Consider the following 24,333-nt stretch of genomic DNA (forward strand, 5'->3'; position numbering starts at 1 on the left):
TCTGGAAAGAAAAAGAGTGAGCTAAAAAAAAAAAACCCAACCAACCCATGATTAAGTATATCAACACCAGAAAAAGTGGTGGGAAATGCTGAAGTTCCTCCTTGGCTTTGAGAGAGGGAGAAATAAGCCCTGAGCCTCTTTGAATCAGCAGTAGGGAAGTGATGGTGCCTTGGGGAGGCCACACCTCGGGTCCTGGGGTCAGCTTTGGGGCCCTCACTCCAAGAAGGACATTGAGAGGCAGGAGTGGGTCCAAGAGGAGGGCAACCAAGCTGGGGAAGGGTCTGGAGAACAGGGCTGGGGATGAGCAGCTGAGTGAGCTGGGGGTGTTCAGTCTGGAGAAGAGGAGTCTGAGGGAGACCTCATTGCTGTCTACAGCTCCCTGAGAGGAGGCTGCAGTGCGGTGGGGTTTGGGCTCTGCTCCCTTGTATCAGGTGATAGAAGGAGAGGAAATGACCTGAAATTGTGGTAGGAGAGGACATGGTCTGAAAATGCACCATGGGAGGGTTAGGTTGGGCATTAGGGGAAAGTTTTTTCTGCAAGAGTGGTCAGGGGTTGGAAGAGGCTGCCCAGGGAGGTGGTGGAGTCCCCAGCCCTGGAGGGGTTCCAGGAATGTGTGTCCATGGCACCCTGGGCCATGGTTTTGGTGGCCATGGTGGTGTTGGGTTGAAGGTTGGACTGGACGCTCTTGGAGGTCTTTTCCTGCCAGAACAATTCTCTGATTCTCTGAGGGCTGGAGTGGTGAAGCTACAGGAGGTTGTTTTCTTTGGGTTGTTTTTTCCCTTTTCCTTCTTCAGCCTTAGGGTTTGTGTTTCACCAGTTACCAGAACCCAAGGAGCATGTGATGAAATGCTGCTGTAATGTGTTTGTAATTCCAGCCTATGTAAACCAATAAAAAGAGGATTGCAGCCTATAATGAATATAGGATGATGTGAAACCTGACAGATTTTGAATCACACAGTAGGAACATACTTTTATTAGTAATTTGGTGTCCCTGATTTACAGCCTGCTTCTAACCATTGGGCAGCTGGCCATGGCTCATAACTCAGCCCAGTCTATAACATGGAACTTGGCTGGAGAATCCAGAAATCTATTAAATGTAGGTAACAATTATAAGCTGAGCTTGCAGCCCAGAAGGCCAATGGCAGCCTGCATCCAAAGCAGCAAGGCCAGAGATGGAGAGAGGGGATCCTGCCCCTCTGCTCTGATCAGACCTCACCTGGAGTGCTGTGTCCAGCTCTGCAGCCCTCAGCACAGGAAGGACATGGACCTGATGGAGAGGGTCCAGAGGAGGAGCACAAAAATGATCAGGGGGTTGGAGCAGCTCTGCTATGGGACAGGCTGAGGGAGCTGGGGGTGTGCAGCCTGGAGAAGAGAAGGCTCCAGGGAGACCTCAGAGCAGCCTGCCAGGACCTGAAGGGGCTACAGGAAGGCTGCAGAGGGACTGTTCCCAAAGGCCTGCAGGGACAGCACCAGGGGCAATGGTTTGAAATGAGAGCAGAGCAGATTGAGATTGGATGTGAGGAACAAGTTCTGCAGCAGGAGGCTGCTGGAACACTGCAACAGGTTGCCCAGGGAGGGAGCTGAGGCCCCATGCCTGGAGCTCTTCAAGGTGAGGCTGGAGAAGGCTCTGAGCAACCTGCTCTAGTGAAGGATGTCCCTGCTGCCTGCAGGGGTTGGACTGGATGAGCTTTGGAGGTCCCTTCCAACCCAAACCATTCCATGATTCTGTGTTGAGCATTTTGGGGTTGTAAGCATCTCTCACTGGAAGCCCTTGAAGGGGAGAAGGTGGAGGCTCTGTGCTTCCAAGCTTTTGGTTTCTTGGCTTGGAAGAGGAAGAACCAAAGTAGTAAAAAATTAAAAAGGTGTTGGGAGCTGGAGCTGTTTGGTGGCAGAGTTACCCTGGGAGGTGTTGGTTATGGAAAGCAGCTCTGCAGGGCAGGCAAGTGTCACCAGCAGGTCACTGGGAGCCTGGGGGTGATGTTTTCACATGGGCAGTTTGCTCTTACTGCTGCTTCACCACCTTGCTTTGCCTCTAGAGAGACTCCAGCCAGGCAGCAAAGCCTGCCCTGAGCTGCCATGTGGCTGGGTGCTGTTGAAGCAAGGTTCTCTCCATCAGCTGGTTATGGGGGGTGGGGGGGGGCTCTTTTGGTTTCATTTTCTGCTTTTCTTGGCTTTCTCTGCCTTGGCTCACACCTTACCTCCTCCTCCTCTTGCTGACTAATAGCTCCAGGAGACCTCTCTTCCAGCTGGGGTGGTGAAATGTTTGGGTATGTAGGGACAGCTGTTAATGGTGCCCCAAGAGTCAGCTCCTGGGGGGTGCTCCTTATGGGGGCAGCCAGCCCCATGAGGCTCCAGCAGCTGTTGCCATTTAACTTGGGCTCACGGAGAGCGTGGCCAAGGCTCGAGCTGGAGTTCAGCATGTCATGGCCAGCAGGGCTGCCAGGCTCATGAAGGGGATGCTGGAGTAGTCCCAGCTGGAAGGTGCTCTGCTGATCCTGAAGCAGAAGGTCTCAGGGCCAGACCTTCAAAATGCAGAGGCAGGATTTAGCTGGGGAAATGTGAGCCAGCAGTGTGCCCAGGTGGCCAAGAAAGCCAATAGCATCCTGCTCTGGATCAGAAACAAGGGATGGAGAAGTTAGTGCAGGTTCAAGATGCTCCTGTGGGCCTTGGAAGACTCTCATTGTGTTCTCTCAGTGTCATGGACAGGTGGTGGGCTCTGAGCTAAAAGGCAAACCCACTGCTGTCAGTCACCTCTGTGGGCTGTGTGCCTTCCTTGGAGTGCTGCAGGCACAGTGTGATGGAGGGAGCGAGGGAGGGAGGGCATGAAGCTGAAGTTTTCCATGCACTTTGCTGCTGGACAGATGAAGATGTGCTGGGCAGAGGTTCTCTGTAGCTGGACCCAGCAGGACCCAGCTGTCCCATGAGGGCATTGCCTGCTCTTGCCCTGCTGCCCCTCCTGAGCTGGCCTTGCCCCTGCCTTGAGCCAAGTGCCAATGTCATGGTGTGTCCCACAGCATTACCAAGGAGAGAACAGAAGTTGTCCTTCAGGGAACAGCCAGCTTGGATCCCCACGACCCTGCTGCTGTCTGGGAGGAGTATGAGTTCAAGTGCAAGCCTGGGGACCTGAAGAGGAGGCCATGCTTCATCACCCCCTACCACTACCGCCTGGACTGGCTCATGTGGTTCGCTGCCTTCCAGGTAGGTGCCTTGGGGTCTTTGGAGCCTTGGGTGTCCCAGGACCAAGAGAACCAATTCAGATGAATGCCGTGGGTGCTGGCCTGGGTGAGGGGATGCTTGAAGCCCTGGCTGTTGAAACAGAAAGGTTGTGTTCCTCAAGGATGGTTGCTGCTCCTGTGGGGGAACTCCTGGGGATCTGACTTGAGGCTTTTTCACTGCTTCTCAGCAATGACAAGAGGTAAAGGTGTTGAGAAAGGCCCTGGGCTGCTGCTGCCTTGCAGAGTGGTGGCACAGTAGAGCAGAAGCTGCCTCACAAGGTCTCCAGGGCTCACCAGGGCTGGCAGCATGCCCATGTGTACCCACATCCCTCCTGGGGCCACTGGTGGTTGCTCTCACTGCCTGCTTGCTGCAGGTGGGTATAGAAGCCCTCAACCCTCTCCTCAGGTGGTACCAGCAAACATGGGGCAGCCACCAGATAAACAAGAGGAGAGGAGGGGAACTTGGAAAATTGCTTATTGTATGGCACAGGATCCCAGCATGGGGGGGCTGGAAGGGACCTCTAGGGATCATCCAGACCAAGCCCTGCTCCAGCAGGACACCCACAGCAGCTTGCCCAGGGTCACAATGGCCAGGGGGGGTTGGAAGCTCTTCAGAGCAGGAGACTTCACAACCTCTCTGGGCAGCCTGCTCCAGGTCTCAGTACCCCCTCAGGCTGCTCTTCTCCAGGCTCTCAGCCCCAGGGCTCTCAGCCTTTCCTCCTCACAGAGCTGCTCCAGGCCTCTCAGCATCTCCACAGCCTCCACTGGAATCTCTCCAGCAGTTTCTTGTCTCTCTTGAACTGGGGAGCCCAGAACTGGACCCAGGACTGCAGCTGTGCCCTCAGTGGGGCAGAGCAGCCTGTTGTGCACTAGCTCATTTGCATGAGAACTTGGGCTGGGTTTTAGAAACCCAGGCTTTGCTGCAGTGGCGGGGCACAAACCCATCTCACATTATCCCAGGCTTTGCTCTCTGCTCCTGGATCCTCTCCCAGCATCTCCTCTTCCTTCACTCCTCTCCCCCTGCCCCAAGCCTCTCTGTTTGCTTTCTTTGTGGTGTTTTCATTCCAGATGCCTTTTGGATTCCTCAGTACTGACATAAGCAGGGCTCTGTGGCTATGGTTTGATATCTACCCCACGAGGTCTTGCTTTGCTGGAGTTTCATTTAATCTGCATTAGGTGTGCTCAGCCCTCAGCCCAGGTTAAGGCTGCAGCCAGCCACAGCGTCCAGCCTCCCTGCAAGGTGCTGAAGGTTGTTGGTGGATATCTGTCTGGATTTTTGGAGAGCTCTCACAAATCCAGCTCATCCAAGCCTCCCCTGTGGGGGGGAGAAATGTTTCTGGGATGAGAGAAAGGTTGTTTGTTTCCAGGGCAGGAATATCTCAAAGGCTTTAAAATACAAAATGACCTCAAGTTTGAAACCAAAGGAGGACAGGACATAAATAGTGATGTGTCAGGCTGGGTGCTGGGTGACTGGACAGCTTGGAGAGGATGAGGAAGAGGAAGTAAGACATCCTCCTTCACATAGCTGCTGTGTTTGATTCACTGAAAGGTTCCCCCAAGCGTTTCTGTGGCCCTGGGCATGGGAAGCTGCTGGTATGGAGGCCTCCCCTGGCCTCTCTCCAGCAGTTCTCTGTCTCTCTTGAACTGGGAATCCCAGAACTGGACTCAGCACTCCAGCTGTGGCCTCACCAAAGCAGAGTAGAGAGGGAGGAGACCCTCCCTTGCCCTGCTGGCCACACTCTTCTTGATGCACCCTAGGAAACCCTTGACCTTCTTGGCCAGGAGGGCACATTGCTGGCTCATGAGGAACTTCTTGTCCCCCAGCACTCCCAGCTCCTTCTCCCAGAGCTGCTCCCCAGCAGGTCACCCTCACCTGTCCTGCTGCAGGAGGTTGTTCCTTCCCAGGTGCAGGGCCCTACACTTGTCCGTGTTGAGCTTCATCAGATTCCTCTTCACCCAACCCTCCGTCCTGTCCCCACCAGCTCATCAGAAGCAGTGACCCTCAGGGGGCTCCTTGCCCTGGCAGGAGGGGAGTGCTCACCTCCCACCCAAAGGGGCTGCTGCCAGAGGTGTGCATCAGCCCTGCACTGCATCACCTCCCTGCTCTGGTGGCACCAGGTGCAGATGGGTCTCTTTCCAGCCATCCCAGCATGGGCATCCCATGCCCACTGCAGCTGGAGACTTTCCCATGGCCTCCCTGGTGCACCTAAATCTCTGTGAAGCAATTTGAGATCCTGTTTTTAGAAGAGATATTGGCAAAAGGTGCAGAAAGGAGTAAAAAGCAATTCCTTCTGAGCTGAGAAGGGGGATGGCTCCTGGTGAAAACAAGGAGAAGCAGCTTGGCCACAGCAGGAGGCATGTTCAAATCTGGGCCTTCAGGCGTGTCAATACCTTCTCAAGCTTGGAAGCAAATCCCATTTGGAGTGGCAGAGTGTTCATCTGGAAGCTGTGAGCTGTACCTTTGATCCTGTCAGCCCAGGGAGAGCTGACTGTGCTGCTGTGAACTCCACACTGCCACAGCCAGCAGTTCACCACCACTCAGGTGCTGCTTGGACTTAGGAGATGCGGAGAGGATGAGAAACCAGAGCTTGAAACCCCAGCAGAAACTTGTGGAGCCAGGCAAGCTTTGCAACCCCCATACAGTAGTTTACAGAGTCCATAAAACCAGGTGACTTCAGCCCCTGGATTAGGTTTAATTTGTTTGTAGAAGTTCTGGACTTTTTCTGCACCACCACTCAGCATCTGCCCCAGCGCTCCCTGAGCAGGCAGCCACAGGGCTGCTGCTGCAGTGTGCTGGCAGTGGCCAGGTAAGGAGCTGACACCTCCAGCTCTGACAGGCTGCAGAAAAGCCAAGGACTTGGGAGGAAGATATTTACCATCCCTTTGTGCTGCTCATGACAGGTTCCTCTTTGCACCTCATCACCACTTGACATACGACGCCTTCTGCTGCTCAGGGCTGCCTGGGAGACTTTCCACCCTGGCTGTAGCTGCAGGATTTGTGTTGAAGAGCTGGAGTGTGGCAGAGCCAAACCCTGGGACATGGCAGAGCCAGATCCTGGGACATGGCAGAGCCAAACCCTGGGACATGGCAGAGCCAAACCCTGGGACATGGCAGAGCCAGATCCTGCGACATGGCAGAGCCAAACCCTGGGACATGGGAGAGCCAGATCCTGGGACATGGGAGAGCCAAACCCTGGGACATGGGAGAGCCAGATCCTGGGACATGGGAGAGCCAAACCCTGGGACATGGGAGAGCCAGATCCTGGGACATGGGAGAGCCAAACCCTGGGACATGGGAGAGCTCTGTACAATTCCCTGAGAGGAGGTTGGAGTGAGCTGGGGCTTGAGCTCTTCTCCCTAGTCTCAGGTGACAGAATGAGAGGAGATGTCCTGAAGCTGTTCCAGGGAAGGTTTAGCTTGAATATTAGGAACAATCCCTTTGCTGCCAGAGTGTTCAGGGATTGGCACAGGCTGCCCAGGGAGGTGGTGGAGTTCCCATCCCTGGAGGTGTTCCAGAAACCTGTGGCCATGGCACTTGGGGACAGGGTTTGGTGGCCATGGTGGGGTTGGTTTGATGGTTGGACTGGGTGATCTTGGAGATCTTTTTCTGCCAGAACAATTCTATGGTTCTGTGGTTTCTGGTGGGCATTGGTAGGAGCTCTGCCAGCCCAGCCCAGCACTCAGCTGCAGAAGAGCAGGGCAGAGTTTGGCAGCATGAGGCTGGATTCAGCATCCTTGATAAACAGCAACCCAAACACAAAACACTGCTCCTAGTTTGGAGCCTTCAAGTTGGTCACTTCCCCTGGCAGCAGAATGTCTTGGACCTTGCAGAAGCCACTTGTTTACCTTCCCACACGTTTGTTCTTGACCAGCAGGGGAAAGCCTTTAGTGCTCTGAATAAATGCAAATCAAAGGAAGGCTTTTCCCCTCTTCCTGTGGCATGAAGGTTGGCTGCTCCCTCCAGGGCCTGCCTTTGGCCAGCAGGAAGGCACAGTCCTGGTGCTTGCCATATAACAACAAATAACAAAGCTGAGGCCATCCTCAGATTGACTTCTTGCAGCCAAGTCTCTTCTTGCATGGTAGCTTGAAGCTGCCCCAAAAGCCACAGGTTGAGGCTGCTCAGCTTGGTGATCCCTGTCACAGAATCATGGAACCATGGAATCATTGAATCATGGAATCATTGAATCATGGAATCATTGAATCATGGAACCATGGAATCATAGAAGCATGGAATCATGGAACCACAGACTGATAAAATCATGGAATCATAGAATCATGGAATCATTGAATTATGGAATCATTGGATCATGGAATCATTGAATCATGGAATCATAGAATCATGGAATCATTGAATTACGGAATCATTGGATCATGGAACCATAGAATCATGGAACTGTAGAATCATGGAATCATGGAATCATTGAATCATAGAACCATGGAATCATGGAACCATAGAATCATGGAATCACTGAATCATGGAACCAGAGAATCATGGAAACATGGAATCACTGAATCATGGAACCATAGAATCATGGAACCATGGAATCACTGGATGGTGGAACCATAGAATCATGGAGCCATGGAATCATTGAATCATGGAACCATGGAATCATAGAATCATGGAACCACAGACTGATAAAATCATGGAATCATAGAATTGTTTGGGTTTGTTCAAAATCATCAGATGCTCAGCAAACCCAGCTCAGAGCAGCATTTGTGGTGTGCTGAGAAGCAATCAATGTTCTCCAGGTGCCTTCCTAAGAGAGGAGAGAAACTTCACTGGTGGGAGCATCCCTGTGAGGCTGAGAGCCGTGGGGCTTTGTAGTCTGCAGAGGAGCAGCCTGAGGGGGATCCCATCAATGCTGATCAATACTTACAGGGTGCGTGTCTGCAGAATGGGACCAGGCTTTGCTCAGTGGTGCCCAGTGACAGGACAAGGGGCAATGGGCAAGGTCTCCCCTCCTCATTGCCATGGAGGTGCCCAGCAGCTGAAGGAGGCTGATAGACAACTGTGCCCTGGGCTGTATCAGTCCTGATGAGACCTTGTCCTTGCAGTGATTGCTGCCTTCAGTGGCTGCTGTGTGTCCCTGCCTGGGCTCCATGCTGACCAAAGTGACTTTTCTTCCCCAGAGCAGAGGTGGTGTGGGAGCTCTGCCAGCTGTGTGATTGCCCCACAAGATCTGAGAGCTGGTTCCCAAAGCCTTGCTCCACCACCTGCCTCCCCTGGGGACCTGCTGCTTTCCCAAGCATTGTCTCATAGGGTCAGAATTCTTTTGGTTGGAAGAGACCTTGAAGATCATCCAGTCCAACCCTTACCCCAGCACTGCCAGGGCACCACCAACCCATGGCCCTCAGCACCACATCTCCAAAGCTTTGAAACCCCCTCAGGGATGGGAACTGCACCACTGCCTTGGCCAGACCTTGAAAAGCCTTCTGGGGAAGAAAGTGTTGGCCATGTCCAACCTAAACTTGCCCTGGTGCAACTTGAGGCTGTTTTCTCTTGTCCCATCATTTGTTCCTTGGGAGAAGAGACCAAGCCCCAGCTTTTGGAGGGCAGGAGCAGATGTGGGAGTCTTGATCCATGCCTGAAGACAGAGCAGCTGGGGACCTGCATCGCTGTGCAGGGTCAGCCCTCAGCTGTCTGTGTGCTTGATGAAGATCCAGAACCTAAAGATGGACCCAGTGCAGGGCTGCATGCCCACCTGAAAGCATCTGTCCTGCCTTCTTTAGCATCCACTGGGTGACTCCAGCTCCAACTCAACTCAGAGATGGCAAAAAAAAGCCAATGAAGAGTGTGATCAGGAGGTGAAGGGAGGGTCTCTGTCCCCTCTGCTCTGCCCCAGTGAGGCTGCATCTCAATTGTTGTATCCAGTTCTGGGCTCCTCAGTTCAAGACAGACAAGAAACTGCTGGAGAGAGTCCAGGGGAGGCTGGGAAGGTGCTGAGCGGCCTGGAGCAGCTCTGTGAGGAGCAAAGGCTGAGAGAGAGCCCTGGGGCTGAGAGCCTGGAGAAGAGCAGCCCCAGAGGGGAGCTGAGCAATGCTCAGCAAGAGATAAAGGGTAGGGGCAAGAGGCTGGGGCCAGACTCTGCTCAGTGGTGCCCAGGGACATGACAAGGGGCAAGGGGCACAAACTGGAACCCAGGAGGGTCCATCTGAACAGGAAGAGAAACTACTTTGGTGTGAGGGTGCTGGAGGCCTGGAGCAGGCTGCCCAGAGAGGTTGTGGAGTCTCCTGGTCTGGAGAGCTTCCAACCCCCCGTGGGCATTGTGCCCCTGGGCAAGCTGCTGTGGGTGTCCTGCTTTAGCAGGGCTTGGACTGGGTGATCCCCAGGGGTCCCTTCCAACCCTACCATGGTGGAAATCTGGAATTCTGCAAAGCAGAGCTCAATACCAAGCAAATCCCTCCCATCCTAACCAGCTCTGCAAATACTTTTCCAGTCTTGGTCTCACTGGATCCATGGGCAGAGGAACCATCACCTTCCCACCTTGTGGTGTGATGCTTCCCTGGATGCAGCCCACATCTCCTGGACTCTTTTTTCCCTGCCTCTGCCACCCTATCACTTCACAGAGTAATGAGTTGAGCAGTGTGGTGGTTAGTGCAGCTCAGCTGCTGCCTGCTCCCAGCAGCAGCACACAGCACTGCATCCTGCTGCTGGGGGGAGCTGCTGGGGGCTGCACTGGGTGGAAATTTCTCACCACAGCCTTTACTGGGGCCAGACATTGTAAATTTTACAAGAAAAACACTTTACAAACCAGAAGTCCCAACTCTACTGTGCATGGAGCTGCTAATTAAGGACTTGGAGACCATGTGAGCCTGGGAGCTGATTGCACTGCTGCAGAGCCTCCTGGGTCTGAGTCAGGCTTCACAGTCTGAGCTTGCAGCACAGAAGGCCAATGGCAGCCTGGGCTGCACAAAAAGCATCTTGGCCAGCAGGTCAAGAGAGGGGATCCTGCCCCTCTGCTCTGCTCTGGGGAGACCTCACCTGCAGGGCTGTGTCCAGCTCTGGAGTCCTCAGCATAGGAAGGACATGGACGTGATGGAGCAGGGCAGGAAAATGCTCAGGGGGCTGGAGCAGCTCTGCTGCAGGCTGAGGGAGCTGGGGGTGTGCATCCTGGAGGAGAGAAGGCTCCAGGGAGACCTCAGAGCAGCCTGCCAGGACCTGAAGGGGCTACAGGAAGGCTGCAGAGGGACTGCTCCCAAAGGCCTGCAGGGACAGCACCAGGGGCAATGGTTTGAAATGAGAGCAGAGCAGATTGAGATTGGATGTGAGGAACAAGTTCTGCACCAACTTTTTAAAGGAGTTGGTTTAATAACTGTGGTGGTCTTCTAAAATGTGGTGAGCATGGATCAGGAGCCCTGTGAGGCAGAGTTGCCACTGGATGGACCTTTCCACCAGTGTTTGGTGTTTTCCATCTCCTTTCTCTCCTGTTGCCCTTAGCAACACAAATAACAAACTTTGCCATGAGAGATTTGCAGAGCAGCTTTGCTTCCATATTCTGCCTCAGTCCTGGCCCTGCAGGTACAGCTGCTGGGTTTTGCTTTCCCACAGTGTCCCCTACTGCTGGCATGAAAAAAATCCAGTTAGGGACACAGGGAAAAAATGAGGGGAAAAAAAAAAGAAGTGTTAATGGAAATCTAAGGCAGAGAAAGTCAGCAGAAAGGGAAATGCTTTTTATGGAGCCTCAGCAAGAATCCCTGTGAGGAGCAGGAGATGTTTGGACTCCTGGAGTGGGAGTGAATGCAGAGTCAGGTTGTGGCTCCTGAGAGCTGTGTGATGAAGGGCACAGATATGGGATGTAAAGGTCACAGAGTTAGAGAACCACCTGGCTGGAAAAGACCTTAAGGCCATCGAGTCCACCCAGGACCTAACATCTCCCTGGGCACAGCTCTGGGGCCATGGCCCTCAGCTCCTCATCCAAATGTCTTTCCAACACCTCCAGGAATGGTGACTCCAGCACCTCCCTGGGCAGCCTGGCCCAGTGCCCAGTGACCCTGACCTCCCCTGATGCTAACTGTTCATGCCAAGCCCAGCAGTGTCTGATGTGTCTGTTTCTTGTTCCTTCCTCCAGACCTACGAGCAGAACGAGTGGATAGTGCACTTGGCTGGGAAGCTGCTGGCCCAGGAGGAGCAGACCTTGTCCCTGCTGGCAGCCAACCCCTTTGCAGGCAGAGACCCCCCAAGGTAAGCCTTGAGGCTTGGTCAGCTGGAAGGAGCTGTTCCTCTCCTGGGTGTGCACACCTGGTTTCTGTTGGTGGGGTGGGGTTGGGCTCTGGTGGAACCCTCAGACAGGGTGGGTGTAAGGTGAGGACACTGGAGAGGTAGTGCTCTCAGCACCTTGATGCCTTTCTGCTGGTGACACATGCACCTTTGGGTCAAGCCCCTTCCCAGGAGCTCTGGGAAGGTCTCCGTGTTGCTTCTCTTGGCCAGAGGTGGTGACTGCTGGGTCCCTGCCCATCAGCTTTAGGGTTGGTGCCATGGTCACCTGCAGAGCTCACCCCAAAGTGCCATTCCTGCAAAGCAGCCCTGCAGCAAGGATTGTTTTTGTGGACTCTTGTGTTTGTGTTTTCCATGGAGAGACAAAGCAAACATCAGCAAGCAAAAGGCACAGATGAAAACCCCAAGGTCTGCTACAAAGGGACAGTTTGCACAAAGGTCTCTGTTTTGTTGCTGAGGTTATTTTTAGCTGAGAAAACATTTTAAGGGAGTTTTGGATTGACTCAAGTAATATTATGCTCTTGCTAATATTTTCCATTTGAGGCTCTAAGGATGCACAGCAAACAGGGATGAAGGTTCACAGCACCATGTGGAATGACCTTCCTCATGAACCCTACTGATGTTTTTCAGCCTCAGCACAGTCTGTCCCCCAAACCTTCTGAGGAGAGGCTCCTTCCCCACCTATGACATTAAGAACTTCTACCTTTTACCAGAGATCTTTTTCTGATATGGTTTACACAACCCAAGATGGTTTATAGAGGGAGCTGGATCTGTGTCTGTACATAGCCTGCACCAGAGCAGAAGGGCTTGGAAAACAACCAGCAACCCACAGCAGCTTGCCCAGGGGCACAATGCCCAGCGGGGGTTGAAGCTCTCCAGAGGAGACTCCACAACCTCTCTGGGCAGCCTGCTCCAGGGCTCAGCAGCCTCACAACAAAGAAGTTTCTCCTCCTGTTCAGATGGACCTCCTGGGTTCCAGTTTGTGCCTCTTGCCCCTTGTCCTGTCCCTGGGCACCACTGAGCAGAGTCTGGCTCCAGCCTCTTGCCCCCAGCCTTTATCTCTTGCTGAGCATTGCTCAGCTCCCCTCTGGGGCTGCTCTTCTGCAGGCTCTCAGCCCCAGGGCTCTCTCTCAGCCTTTGCTCCTCACAGAGCTGCTCCAGGCCCCTCAGCAGCTTTGTAGCCTCCACTGGACTCTCTCCATGTCTCCAGGTGGTGCCTCAGGGGTTTTATTGTGTTCTGTAAGAGGTGGGAAAGTGAAATCTTCAGGAACTGACAGCAAAATGCAGAGCAGATCTTTCTCTCTGTTGGCTTTTGTGGGCTGAAGATTGCAGAGCATGCAGAGGAGCTCAGCAGGGCTGGTCAGTAACCACACAGCAGTGTGGGTGCTGTCAACCAGGGGTTTGATTCATGCCTTACCAGGGGGGAACCAAAGCCCAGCCTCTGTTTTCACTCTTTAGCAGCCAATTGATGTAGGAAAAGATTAGGATCCAGGGCTGGGTGTCTGGCATTGGCTCTGGCATTGGCTCTGCTTTGAAAGGTTTTGGTGGCTCTGCTGTGGTTGTGGGTGGCATGAAATAAAATTAACAATTTACTGACACTCCTTTTGGCTTGGACCAAACTCCAGCAACCCATTTTATCCTTGATCCTAGGTTGTGGGTCGTGCTTTGGGGTTTAGTAAGCCAAATCCAAGCACCTGGGACATGGGCACTGCACTGATTTTTCCCTAGAGGGACCAATCAGACAGCTGGGGACAGGCTTTTGAACAGGGCCTGTGGTGACAGGACAAGGAGTCATGGTTTGAATTAAAAGAGAGAGATTTAGACTGGTGAGAAGGCAGAAATGCTTTACACTGAGGGTGGTGAGACCCTGGTTGCCCAGGGAGGTGAGAGATGCCCCATGCCTGGAATCATTCCAGGTCAGGTTTTCTGGGGCTGTGAGCAACCTGCTCTGGTTGGGGCTGTCCCTGCTGCCTGCAGGGGGTTGGATTAGATGAGCCTGAAATGTCCCTTCCCACCCAAACCAGTCTGGGATGCTGTAATTCTGTGATCCTCAGTGCTGTCTATAGAATCATTGAATCACAGAGGGGTTTGGGTTGGAAGGGAGCTCCAGAGCTCAGCCAGTCCAACCCCTGCAAGCAGCAGCAACATCCTCCATTAGAGCAGGTTGCTCAGAGCCTTCTCCAGCCTCACCTTGAAGAGCTCCTGCTGCAGAACTTGTTCCTCACATCCAATCTCAATCTGCTCTGCTCTCATTTCAAACCATTGCCTCTCATCCTGTCCCTGCAGGCCTTTGGGAACAGTCCCTCTGCAGCCTTCCTGTAGCCCCTTCAGGTCCTGGCAGGCTGCTCTGAGGTCTCCCTGGAGCCTTCTCTCCTCCAGGATGCACACCCCCAGCTCCCTCAGCCTGTCCTTGTAGCAGAGGTCTATTTAGCTAGCTTGCTTGCTTTCCCTTTCTTTCTTTCTTTCTTTCTTTCTTTCTTTCTTTCTTTCTTTCTTTCTTTCTTTCTTTCTTTCTTTCTTTCTTTCTTTCTTTCTTTCTTTCTTTCTTTCTTCTTTCTTTCTTTCTTTCTTTCTTTCTTTCTTTCTTTCTTTCTCTTTCTTTCTTTCTTTCTCTTTCTTTCTTTCTTTCTTTCTTTCTTTCTTTCTTTCTTTCTTTCTTTCTTTCTTTCTCTTTCCTTTCTTTCCTTTCTTTCTTTTTCTTTTTCTTACTTTCTTTTTCTCTTTCTTTCTTTCTTTCTTTCTTTCTTTCTCTTTCTTTCTTTCTCTTTCTTTCTTTCTTTCTTTCTTTCTTTCTTTCTTTCTTTCTTTCTTTCTTTCTTTCTTTCTTTCTTTCTCTTTCCTTTCTTTCTTTCTTTCTTTTCTTTTCTTTCTTTCTTTTTCTCTTTCTTTCTTTCTTTCTTTCTTTCTTTCTTTCTTTCTTTCTTTCTTTCTTTCTTTTTCTTTCTTTCTTTCTTTCTTTCTTTCTTTCTTTCTTTCTTTCTTTCTTTCTTTCTTTTCTTTTTCTTTCTTTCTTTCTTTCTTTCTTTCTTTCTTTCTTTTCTTTTTCTTTCTCTTTCTTTCTCTTTTTCTTTTTTTTTCTTTCTTTCTCTTTCTTTTTTCTTTCTTTCTCTTTCTTTTTTCTTTCTTTCTCTTTCTTTCTTCATTTCTTCCTTTCTATCTTTATTTCTCTTTCTTTCCTTCTTTCTTTCCTTCTTTCTTTCCTTCATTCTTTCCTCCTTCCTTTCTTTCTTTCTTTCTTCTTTCTTTTTCTTTCTTTCTTTCTTTCTTTCTTTCTTTCTTTCTTTCTTCTTTCTTCTTTTTCTTTTCTTTCTTTTTTCTTTTTCTTTTTCTTTCTTTCTTTTTCTTTCTTTCTTTCTTTCTTTCTTTCTTTTCTCTTTCTTTTTTTTCTTTCTCTTTCTTTTTTGTCTTTCTCTTTCTTTTTTTTCTTTCGCTTTCTTTTTTTTCGTTCTCTGTCTTTTTTTTCTTTCTCTTTCTTTTTTTTCTTTCTCTTTCTTTTTTTCTTTCTCTTTCTTTCTTAATTTCTTCCTTTCTATCTTTCTTTCTTTCTCTTTCTTTCCTTCTTTCTCTTTCTTTCCTTCTTTCCTTCTTTCTTTCTTTCCTTCTTTCTTTCCATCTTTCTTTCCTTCTTTCTTCCTTTCTTTCTTTCTCTTTCTTTCTTTCTCTTTCCTTCTTTCTTTCCTTCATTCTTTCCTTCTTTCTTTCCTTCCTTCTTTCTTTCTTTCCTTCCACCTTTCTTTCCTTCTTTCTTCCTTTCTTTCTTTTCTTTCTTTTCTTTCTTTTCTTTCTTTCTTTCTTTTTTTCTTTTGTTCTCTTTCTTCTTTCTTTTTCTTCTCTCTACCTACCTACCTATCTCTGTATCTCTCTATCTTTCTATCTCTATCTCTCTCTCTCTCTCTCTATCTATCTATCTCCCTCCCTCCTTGTCTCTCTCATTCTCTCTCCATCTAATTTATCTCTCCAGGTTGTGCCCACCACAGTTCAGCTCCCTTCAGCAGCTGGCTGTTAAAAAAACCTCCTCCTTTTCCTACCATATCTCCCCCACCCTGACTCTACTCTAAAGGGAATTTTGAGCCTTAATTATTTTCACTCCCTGCTAGACTAAATAATTAGGGGCAGGGACTGTTTTCCATAAGAACATTTTGCTCCATCCTCCATGGAGTTTCTCCTGTTAATGGAAACTCTACACCATCAATAGCCAAGGGACTTCCAGAATGAGTTAATGCCTTCGAAATGAAATTTCTGAGACCAAAGCTGGTAGGCTCCTTTACAGCTCCAGAAATTATAGTATTTGCTCAAGTGTGATAAAACTCAAAATGAGAAACAGGTGAGTGATTAAAAATGAGGGCATTGTTGAGGGCCCAGCCTGGCTGAGTGGGAAGCTTTCCTTCAAGCACTGGGGGTATTTGTGGAAGGTGGATTTACAAAACATCCTTGTGAGGCAGGATAGTTCATAAAGCAGCAGCCACCATAAATCTTAACTGGGGGGCAGGGGGAGAGTGAGAAATTCAGAAGTGGTTCACACACCCTCATGGAAGCACAGGGCAGCAAGGAAAGAAAGCAACAAAAATAAAAATCAGATTTTTGCTTGCAGAAGGAGGGGAGAAAAGTAAAAAAAAAACCAAAAAGTCAGGTTTCTTGTTGAGTGAAGTGTTCTGTGTCTCTGATGTTGAATCCTGGTCACTGAAGGACTTTTGCTCCAGTGATAGGAGCACTTGGTTGAAAAAGCCTCAACATGTGGCATGGTGCCCAGCTGGCCAAGAGGGCAAACAGCATCCTGGCCTGGAGCAGCTGTGGTGTGGCAGCAGGAGCAGGGCAGGATTGTGACCCTGGGTTGGGCACTGCTGAGGCTGCACCTTGAATCCTGGGGTCAGTTTTGGGCCCCTTCACTCCAAGAAGGACATTGAAGAGATGGATTAGGTCCAGAGAAGGGCAAAGAGCTTGGAAAGGGTCTGGAGAAGAGGGCTGGGGAGGAGCTGCTGAGGGACCTGGGGGTGCTCAACCTGGAGAAAAGGAGGCTGAGAGGAGACCTCATTGCTCTCTACAGCTCCCTGAGAGGAGGCTGGAGCCAGGTGGGGATTGGTCTCTTCTCCCAAGGAACCAATGCTAGGACAAGAGGAAATGGCCTCAAGTTGCACCAGGGGAGGATTAGTTTGGCCATGAGGAACAATTCCTTCCCCCAAAGGGTTGTCAAATCCTGGCCCAGGCTGCCAGGGGGAGGTGGAGTCCCCATCCCTGGAGGGGTTTCAAAACTGTGGAGATGTGGTGCTGAGGGCCATGGCTTAGTGGTACTCTGGCAGTGCTGGGGTAAGGGTTGGACTGGATGATCATCAAGGTCCCTCCCAAGCAAAGTGATTCTATTCTATGATTCTTTTGGCTTTCTCACTGGGTTAGCCATGGTTCAGTGCAGTTCCTTTCTTCTTTCCCTTTCTTCTTTCTAAGGAAAAGCTTTAACTGATCATCAGCATCATCATGTCTGCAGTTCTCAGAGCTCAGTTATTCCACTGTCCAGAAAGAAAGTTTTGTTTTGGTGAAGACAGCCTCAGCCTCTCAACATTGCCAGGGAGGACAAAGCTCATCCTAAGGCAGCAGGGTGGAGGATGAGGTTTCCAGCCCCATCTCACAGCAGTGGCAGGAGCAGCTGTGGGGCAGCCTCACTGTGTGGTGTGGATGTGTCCCATGGCTATGGGAGGCATCACCCTTGGCAAGGGCAGCTCCTGCCTTGGCAGCCACATCCCCACCACCCCTGCCAGACACCAAACTGAAGCCCTCATGCTGGGGCTGTCCATGCCACCAGTAACCCTGGCTGGTGTGGGGAGCCCCAAGGACAGGCAGGTTGCCTTCCCCCAAGCTTTGTTCTGCCCTTGGTGCAGACACAGCCTTTGAACCTCTCCTTCCAACCTGTCCATAGGGGAAAAAAACAGAGAATCACAGAATGGCTTCAGTTAGAAGGGAGCTTAGAGATCATCTAGTTCCAACCTCCCTGCCATGGGCAGGGACATCTCCTGCTGAACCAGGTTGCTCAAAGCCTCCTCCAGCCTGATACTAAACCACTTTCTGAGGACAAACTGCCCAAGGGGTGCTCTGGCTCTGAAGGGCCAAACCTTGCAGGAGCCTCAGAGACAGACAAGTCAACAGCCTTGAAAATCAACCCATAAAACCTGCCCTTGTGCTGTAGGCTTGGGCCAGGATGAATTTATGACCCTTCTCACAGGGCTGGACTGAGCAAGAGCTGATGATGGAGGCTGTGTTGCTGGAGTGAATTTGTGCTTTCCACTGCCACTTGCTCCCTGATTTACAGCAAAGTGGGGAACTTCCAGATAAGAAAAAACAACACCAAAGAAAAACAAAACAAAAGAGAAAGCCCCAACCCACACCTCACCAAAGCAAAGAGCCTTGCCCATGGTTTGGTTCCTTCCTTCTCTCTCCCACCCTCCCTGCCCTGTCAGACCATTAATTCTAACAGAACTCGACGGCTCGGGGCAGGGGCAGGTTTCTTTTTCCCTGGAACCCCTCAGCTGTTGCAGGGAGACAGCTGCAGCCTCTGAAACTAATTTCAGCTGTCTGGGAGATTTAGCCTTCCAGCCCAGCAGCTCCAGGATTGCTGCTAATTTTTAACACATCCAGTTGGGAGATGTCACCATCGGCTGATGGACGACCGAGGCTGGGGAGGGCAAGGGCACAGCTGCTGCTGGGCACCCTGCAGGGCCTGGGGGACTACAGGCAGAAGCCTGAGTAGCTGCAGCTTTGCTTTGGCACAGCTCAGGGCTGCAGCTTTGCCCCATCTGGGTGGTGATGCAGAGTGAGTGTTTGTTTAGAAGGGTGGGAGAGAGAGGATCCTGGCAAAGAATCATCAAATCACTGAATGGGCTGGGTTGGAAGGAACCTCCAGAGGTCTTCTGGATGTCTTGGTGGTCATAACATCATGGGATGGGTTGGAAGGGATCTTTAAAGGCCACCCAGTCCAATCCCCTGTTGTGGCAGAGAGGGTTTTCCATCTCCTGGAGGAGAAATGCCTGACTTGCTTCATCTCACCCTGACTTGTTTCTGGCTTCTCAAGTGCTTCTTTTCCCCTCGTGTGTCTCCTAAGGGACCTAGCCTGGGCTCAGCTGGTTCAGCCTGATGCTCCTTCCAAACCATTTCCCTGCCTGGATGTGGCACTTGGGGGCTCCCTAGACACCAGCAGGAGCTTCCAGCTTCGGTTCACTCAGTAAATCCTGGGAAACTGCTTGCAGCTGGGATTGTCCTTCCTGACCTTCCTGCCTCCTGGGAATCAGGAGTCCTGCTCATCCTTCTGAGTGGCCACCTGGGCCACTGGTCTCCTTCTCATGTAGGCAGAGCCAGGCAACTTCTTCATGACCCTCTTGAAGCTGTTCCAGTGAGGTTCATGCAGTTCCCTGTGTCAGAAGGGTCCTGTGGATCCTTAGAAGGTCTTTGCCTGAGCCCCAGAGCTGTAGATGTCACAAGCAACTGCTGATAAGGTGATCTGTAGCCTGCAGCAGTCTCTGGGGCAGCAGGTGACCACCATGTGTGTGTCTCACTCAGGTGACAAGCTGCCCAGGGTGCCAAGTGGTGCCTGTGAACCCTGGGAGCCCTGAAATGATTGGCCCTGGGGTGTGTTTGCTCCCCACAGCCCAGGAGGCAGCACTGGAGGAGGTTGCAGATGTGTGACTTCAGGACCAAGGCACCCAGCTGGAAGATAAATACTGAAGTAGCTCTGAACTCTGCAAGTCCTGCAGTGAGGAGTTCTGCAACTTCTACATCCCTGAGCCTCCCACAGGTTCCAGGTTTTCCACTTCTCTCCCACAGCCTCTCACCCCAGGAACACAGGGAAGATGGCCAGGGTCTGGATTCTGCCATTGTATTTTGATGCTCAGAGATGTTCTGATGCCTGGAGGTGTTCAAAGTTCCTCTGTCCTGCAGCACATTGACTGCTGCAGCTGTATAAAGGCTTTTTGGTACCTCCATGGGCCAGAGTGGAAATCCCAGGGAATCCTGAACCTCAGGGAAGCTCTCCCAGTGCAGGGCAGTGCAGAGCCCTGAGCTGTGGTACAGCAGAGCTTTATAGCTCATCACTGGGGGTAGTTCAGCCCCTCGAGGAGCACAGCTCCACAGAGTTTACAAACTCTACAGCCCATGGACTTGTGCAGGTTCCTTCCCCCTGGATCTTACAGAATCATGAAGTCCAGGAATGGTTTAGGTTGGAAGGGATATTGAAGCTCATCCAGTTCCAACCCCCTGCCATGGGCAGGGACACCTCCCACCAGCCCAGGTTGCTCAGGGCCTCATCCAGCCTGGCCTTGAACACCTTCAGGGAGGGGACATCCACAGCCTCCCTGGGCAGCCTGTGCCAGTGTCTCCCCACCCTCACTGCAAAGAATTTCTTCCTCATCTCCAGTCTCAATCTCCTCTCCTCAAGCTTCAATCCATTCCTTCTTGTCTTATCACTACAAGCCCTTGTCAGAAGTCCCTTCCCAGCTTTACTGTGGCCCCCTTGTCATCCTCATGTGGACCAGCACTCCAGCTCGTGGCTCAGGTGGAGTAGGCTGGGGTGTGCTGGGTGGGACAAGATTCAGGTGGCTGAATTTAGAAGTCAGGTGGGGGCTTGGAGGGACTCTTCAGAGTGATACAGGCTCTGAAGGGGAGAGCCTCAAACACAGTCAGACAGAAAGGCAAACTCTCTACCACAGAAATGCCTCCTCAGCTGGATGTGGTCTCCTTCATGCTCACACAGTTCTAGTTTTACATGGCCATGCCATGAAAACATCTGAACAGACAGAGAACAGATGGGAAACATCATTCCCAATCAGATGGTAGATGGGATTTAATCTGGACAGCCAAGCCCATTCCAAAGGGACAAGGAAATTTTCATTCCAGAGAGGTTAGAGGACAGTTCTTAAGACTGGGGAGAAGGAGCATCTCCTGAGTCTGGCCTGGGAGCTCAGATAAGTCATCTGCCCTCTGCATCCTTGTCTAGAACATGGGAACTTTACAGGATGGGGTTTGCAGAGCACTCCTTCAGTGTGGGGCACCCCAACATACCCACCTGGGGGGGACATGGAGATGGGTCCAGCTTGCTAGGTGCTCTTCAAGTTGCTTAGTGAAGAAAAACCCTCAAAGCCCCAGCAGAGCAGGCAGAGGGAGGCTTGAGCAGGAGAGGGATTGAGTGAAATCAGCCACTGAAGCTTTTTTGGGAGGTAATTTCTCTCCTGGGAGCCTGGAAATCTCCAACCATCCCAGTCAGGAGCCTGCAGGCTGCCTGGCTTCACACAAACCCTGCTGGTCAGTGGTGCTCCAATGAACAGGAAGTTTTGTGCTCCTGCAAAGTAAACACCAGGAAAGAGAGGATGCAGGAATGGCCCTGCCCCTGAGGAAGGCAGCAGCTTGAGCACCATTCATGGTGAGGAGATGCAAGTTTGTGCCCACTGAGCCCTGAGGCAGGGCTGTGGCACTGCCCTGTCCTATGCCCATTTACCTTCCCCTGTTTGGGGGCTGGTATCCTGCTCCACTTCACCCCCCAGCAGCAAGGTGAGATGTTGGGGTGGACCAGGAAGCTCTGCTGGGGAGTGGTATAGCACCTGGGGACATCTTCATCCCCACTCTTCCCTTGGCACCCCAGACTAACCACCCCCAGGGCTCTCAGCCTCTCTTCACAGGCAGTGCTGCAGTCCCTCCAGCATCCTGGTGGCTCTCCCTTGCAGCTGTCCCTGTTGGCTGCAGTGGGGTTGGGCCGGATGGGCTTTACAGATCCCTTCCCACCCAGCCCAGGCCTGGGCTCTCAGGGAGCAGAAGTGCTGCTGGTTGCTCGCAGTCAGCAGCAGCAGCAGCAGCAGCAGCAGCAGCAGCAGCAGCAGCAGCAGCAGCAGGCACGGGGCGTGAGGAACAGCTCCGCTGGAGGTGTGCTGCTGGGAGAACCACTCCAGCAAGATTTAAATGGAGATGTGATTGCAGCAGACCTTTTAATTGGGTGCAGTTCTCTCCATCATCAGCAATCTCCCCTGCTTCCCCTGGGCGTGCCGGAGCCGGGGCAAGCATCCAAGGAGTCGTCCCCTAACGATTTTAGCAGGAGGAAGGAACTTTAACGGCTGCCCGAGGTGCGGCCCCGGGAAGCCAAGAAGCAGCTGCCTGGTGCCCTGCTCAGTAGCGGGGTTTGTATTTTAGTAGTGAAGCAGAGCAGGTTCGAAATGAGCACTGACATGAGCCTGACATTTTTATATGGTGGGTTAGTTTATGAAGTCAGGGCCGGGGGAGGCGGCGATGCACAGGGCGCAGAGGCGGCGCCGGGGCTGTTACTCCTTCCCTTGTCAGCATGTCCTACATCAAGCAGCACCAAAGCCTCCCCAAACCCCGCGGCATGGTTAGCCTCCCAACGTGTCCGGCGACATTGATGAATGCTTCTTTCTGCACTGCTTGAAAAATCTCTCTGGCTGTCAGCTCCCAGGGCAGCCAGAAAACAGATGCGCTCCCAGCACTGCTCCTAAGCCACCGAGCTGCTGCTGCTGCTGCTCCTGCTGCTGCTGCTGCTGCTCCTGCTGCTGCTGCTGCTGCTGCTGCTGCTGCTCCTGCTGCTGCTGCTGCTGCTGCTCCTGCTGCTGCTCCTGCTCCTGCTGCTGCTGCTGCTGCTCCTGCTGCTGCTGCTGCTGCTGCTGCTGCTCCTGCTCCTGCTGCTGCTGCTGCTGCTCCTGCTGCTGCTGCTCCTGCTGCTGCTGCTGCTGCTGCTCCTGCTGCTGCTGCTCCTGCTGCTGCTGCTGCTGCTGCTGCTCCTGCTCCTGCTGCTCCTGCTCCTGCTGCTGCTGCTGCTCCTGCTCCTGCTGCTGCTGCTGCTGCTGCTCCTGCTGCTGCTGCTGCGCCTGCTGCTGCTGCTGCTCCTGCTCCTGCTCCTGCTGCTGCTCCTGCTGCTGCTGCTGCTCCTGCTGCTGCTGCTGCGCCTGCTGCTGCTGCTGCTCCTGCTCCTGCTGCTGCTGCTGCTGCTGCTGCTCCTGCTGCTCCTGCTCCTGCTGCTGCTCCTGCTGCTGCTGCTGCTCCTGCTGCTGCTGCTGCTGCTGCTCCTGCTGCTGCTGCTGCTGCTGCTCCTGCTGCTGCTGCTGCTCCTGCTCCTGCTGCTGCTGCTGCTGCTGCTGCTCCTGCTGCTCCTGCTGCTGCTCCTGCTGCTGCTGCTGCTGCTGCTGCTGCTGCTGCTGCTCCTGCTGCTGCTGCTGCTCCTGCTGCTCCTGCTGCTCCTGCTGCTGCTGCTGCTCCTGCTGCTGCTGCTGCTCCTGCTGCTCCTGCTCCTGCTGCTGCTCCTGCTGCTGCTGCTGCTCCTGCTGCTGCTGCTGCTGCTGCTCCTGCTCCTGCTGCTGCTCCTGCTGCTGCTGCTGCTGCTGCTCCTGCTGCTCCTGCTGCTCCTGCTCCTGCTGCTGCTCCTGCTGCTCCTGCTCCTGCTGCTCCTGCTGCTCCTGCTGCTCCTGCTCCTGCTGCTGCTGCTGCTGCTGCTCCTGCTCCTGCTGCTGCTGCTGCTGCTGCTCCTGCTGCTGCTGCTGCTGCTCCTGCTGCTGCTGCTGCTGCTGCTCCTGCTGCTGCTGCTGCTCCTGCTGCTGCTGCTGCTCCTGCTGCTCCTGCTGCTGCTGCTCCTGCTGCTCCTGCTCCTGCTGCTGCTGCTGCTCCTGCTGCTGCTGCTGCTGCTCCTGCTGCTGCTGCTCCTGCTGCTGCTGCTGCTCCTCCTCCTGCTGCTCCTGCTGCTGCTCCTGCTGCTGTTGCTGCTCCTGCTCCTGCTGCTCCTGCTGCTGCTGCTGCCTGGGACAGGGGGATGCTGGAGGAGCTGCAGCTTAAAGTGTCCTGGGCAGAAAGGCAGAGTCACAGAGTTACTCCTGAGTTACTCGGAGTTACTCTCAGAACAGGAGGCGGGGGGGAAGTAATTTTCCTGCTTTTATTATTAGTCTTTCAAACTTGTTTGTAAAGGGAGGGGTGGGGGTGGGGGGTGTTCATAGAATGGTTTGAGTTGGAAGGGACCTTAAAGCTCATCCACTTCCAACTCCCACCAGCCCAGGTTGCTCAAAGCCTCATCCCTCCTGGTCTTGAGCACTTCCAGGGCTGAGGCATCCACAGCCTCCCTGGGCAGCCTGTGCCAGTGTCTCACCACCCTCACTAAAGAGTTTCTTCCTCATCTGCAGTCTAAACCTGCCCTGCTCTCGTTTCAAACCATTGCCCCTCCTCCTGTCACCACAGGCCCTCAGCACAAGTCCCTCTCCAGTTCTCCTGCAGGTACTGCAAGGCTGGCTGGCTGCAGCACAGGGATGTGGGAGCCAGCCAGGCTGTTCTCTCCATCCAGAGGGCCATCAGTGGGGTCAGTCACCCTTCCAGCTCCAGCAGCCCCTCCTGAGCAGTCTGTGCCTTGTATCTGTGCAGGTGGATCCGTGGAGAACACTTCAAGTACAAGTTCAGCCAGCCTGGAGGAAGGCATGCCAGCGAGGGCAGGTGGTGGATTCGGAAGAGGCTTGGTCCTTACTTTCCTCCTGTCAACCTCCAAGGCTTGAAGAAGTTTTATGAAGACAGAGGCTGGCCCTACCCTGGGGGGCACTGATGGAAGAGGATGAGCAAGGTCAAGAGGCACCAGCTGGGGAAGAGGGGCAGCAGCCAGCTCCCTTAAAAGGACACATCTTGCCTCTCTGTATTTCTGATCCATTTCCTTGTTTGCATATCCTTTACAGAAGGTTCCCAGCCCACCTGCTGCTGTGCTCTGGTTTTTCTCATCTCTCTCCATGTCCTTCTCACCATGGCCGTGCCTGCTGCCTGGTTTGCTTTGCCTGGCTGTGCCATTTGGAAACCATCAGCTCTAGAACTGGGGGGAAAGGTGAACACATGGTATGAGAAGGTTTGGGTAGCTGGGAGTGTTGCTTTCCCTGACACCACTGCACTGGGGGATAGCTG

The 24,333-nt window shown here is 52.6% G+C and overlaps 1 protein-coding gene across 1 annotated transcript in view; it reads left to right on the plus strand.

The window, feature by feature from the left end:
- Positions 1-24,052, plus strand: part of LMF1 (lipase maturation factor 1) — a 187,339-nt gene extending 163,287 nt beyond the window's left edge. The window contains exons 9-11 of the mRNA XM_054390883.1: positions 3,015-3,198; positions 11,285-11,397; positions 23,812-24,052. Coding sequence (XP_054246858.1) covers positions 3,015-3,198; positions 11,285-11,397; positions 23,812-23,986 — 472 coding nt within the window. The 3' untranslated portion in view covers positions 23,987-24,052. The remainder of the gene's footprint in view (positions 1-3,014; positions 3,199-11,284; positions 11,398-23,811) is intronic.
- Positions 24,053-24,333: the final 281 nt, after the last annotated feature.

This window comes from Indicator indicator, chromosome 22 (assembly GCF_027791375.1).
Source record: "Indicator indicator isolate 239-I01 chromosome 22, UM_Iind_1.1, whole genome shotgun sequence".
NCBI classification, from domain to species: Eukaryota; Metazoa; Chordata; class Aves; order Piciformes; family Indicatoridae; genus Indicator; species Indicator indicator.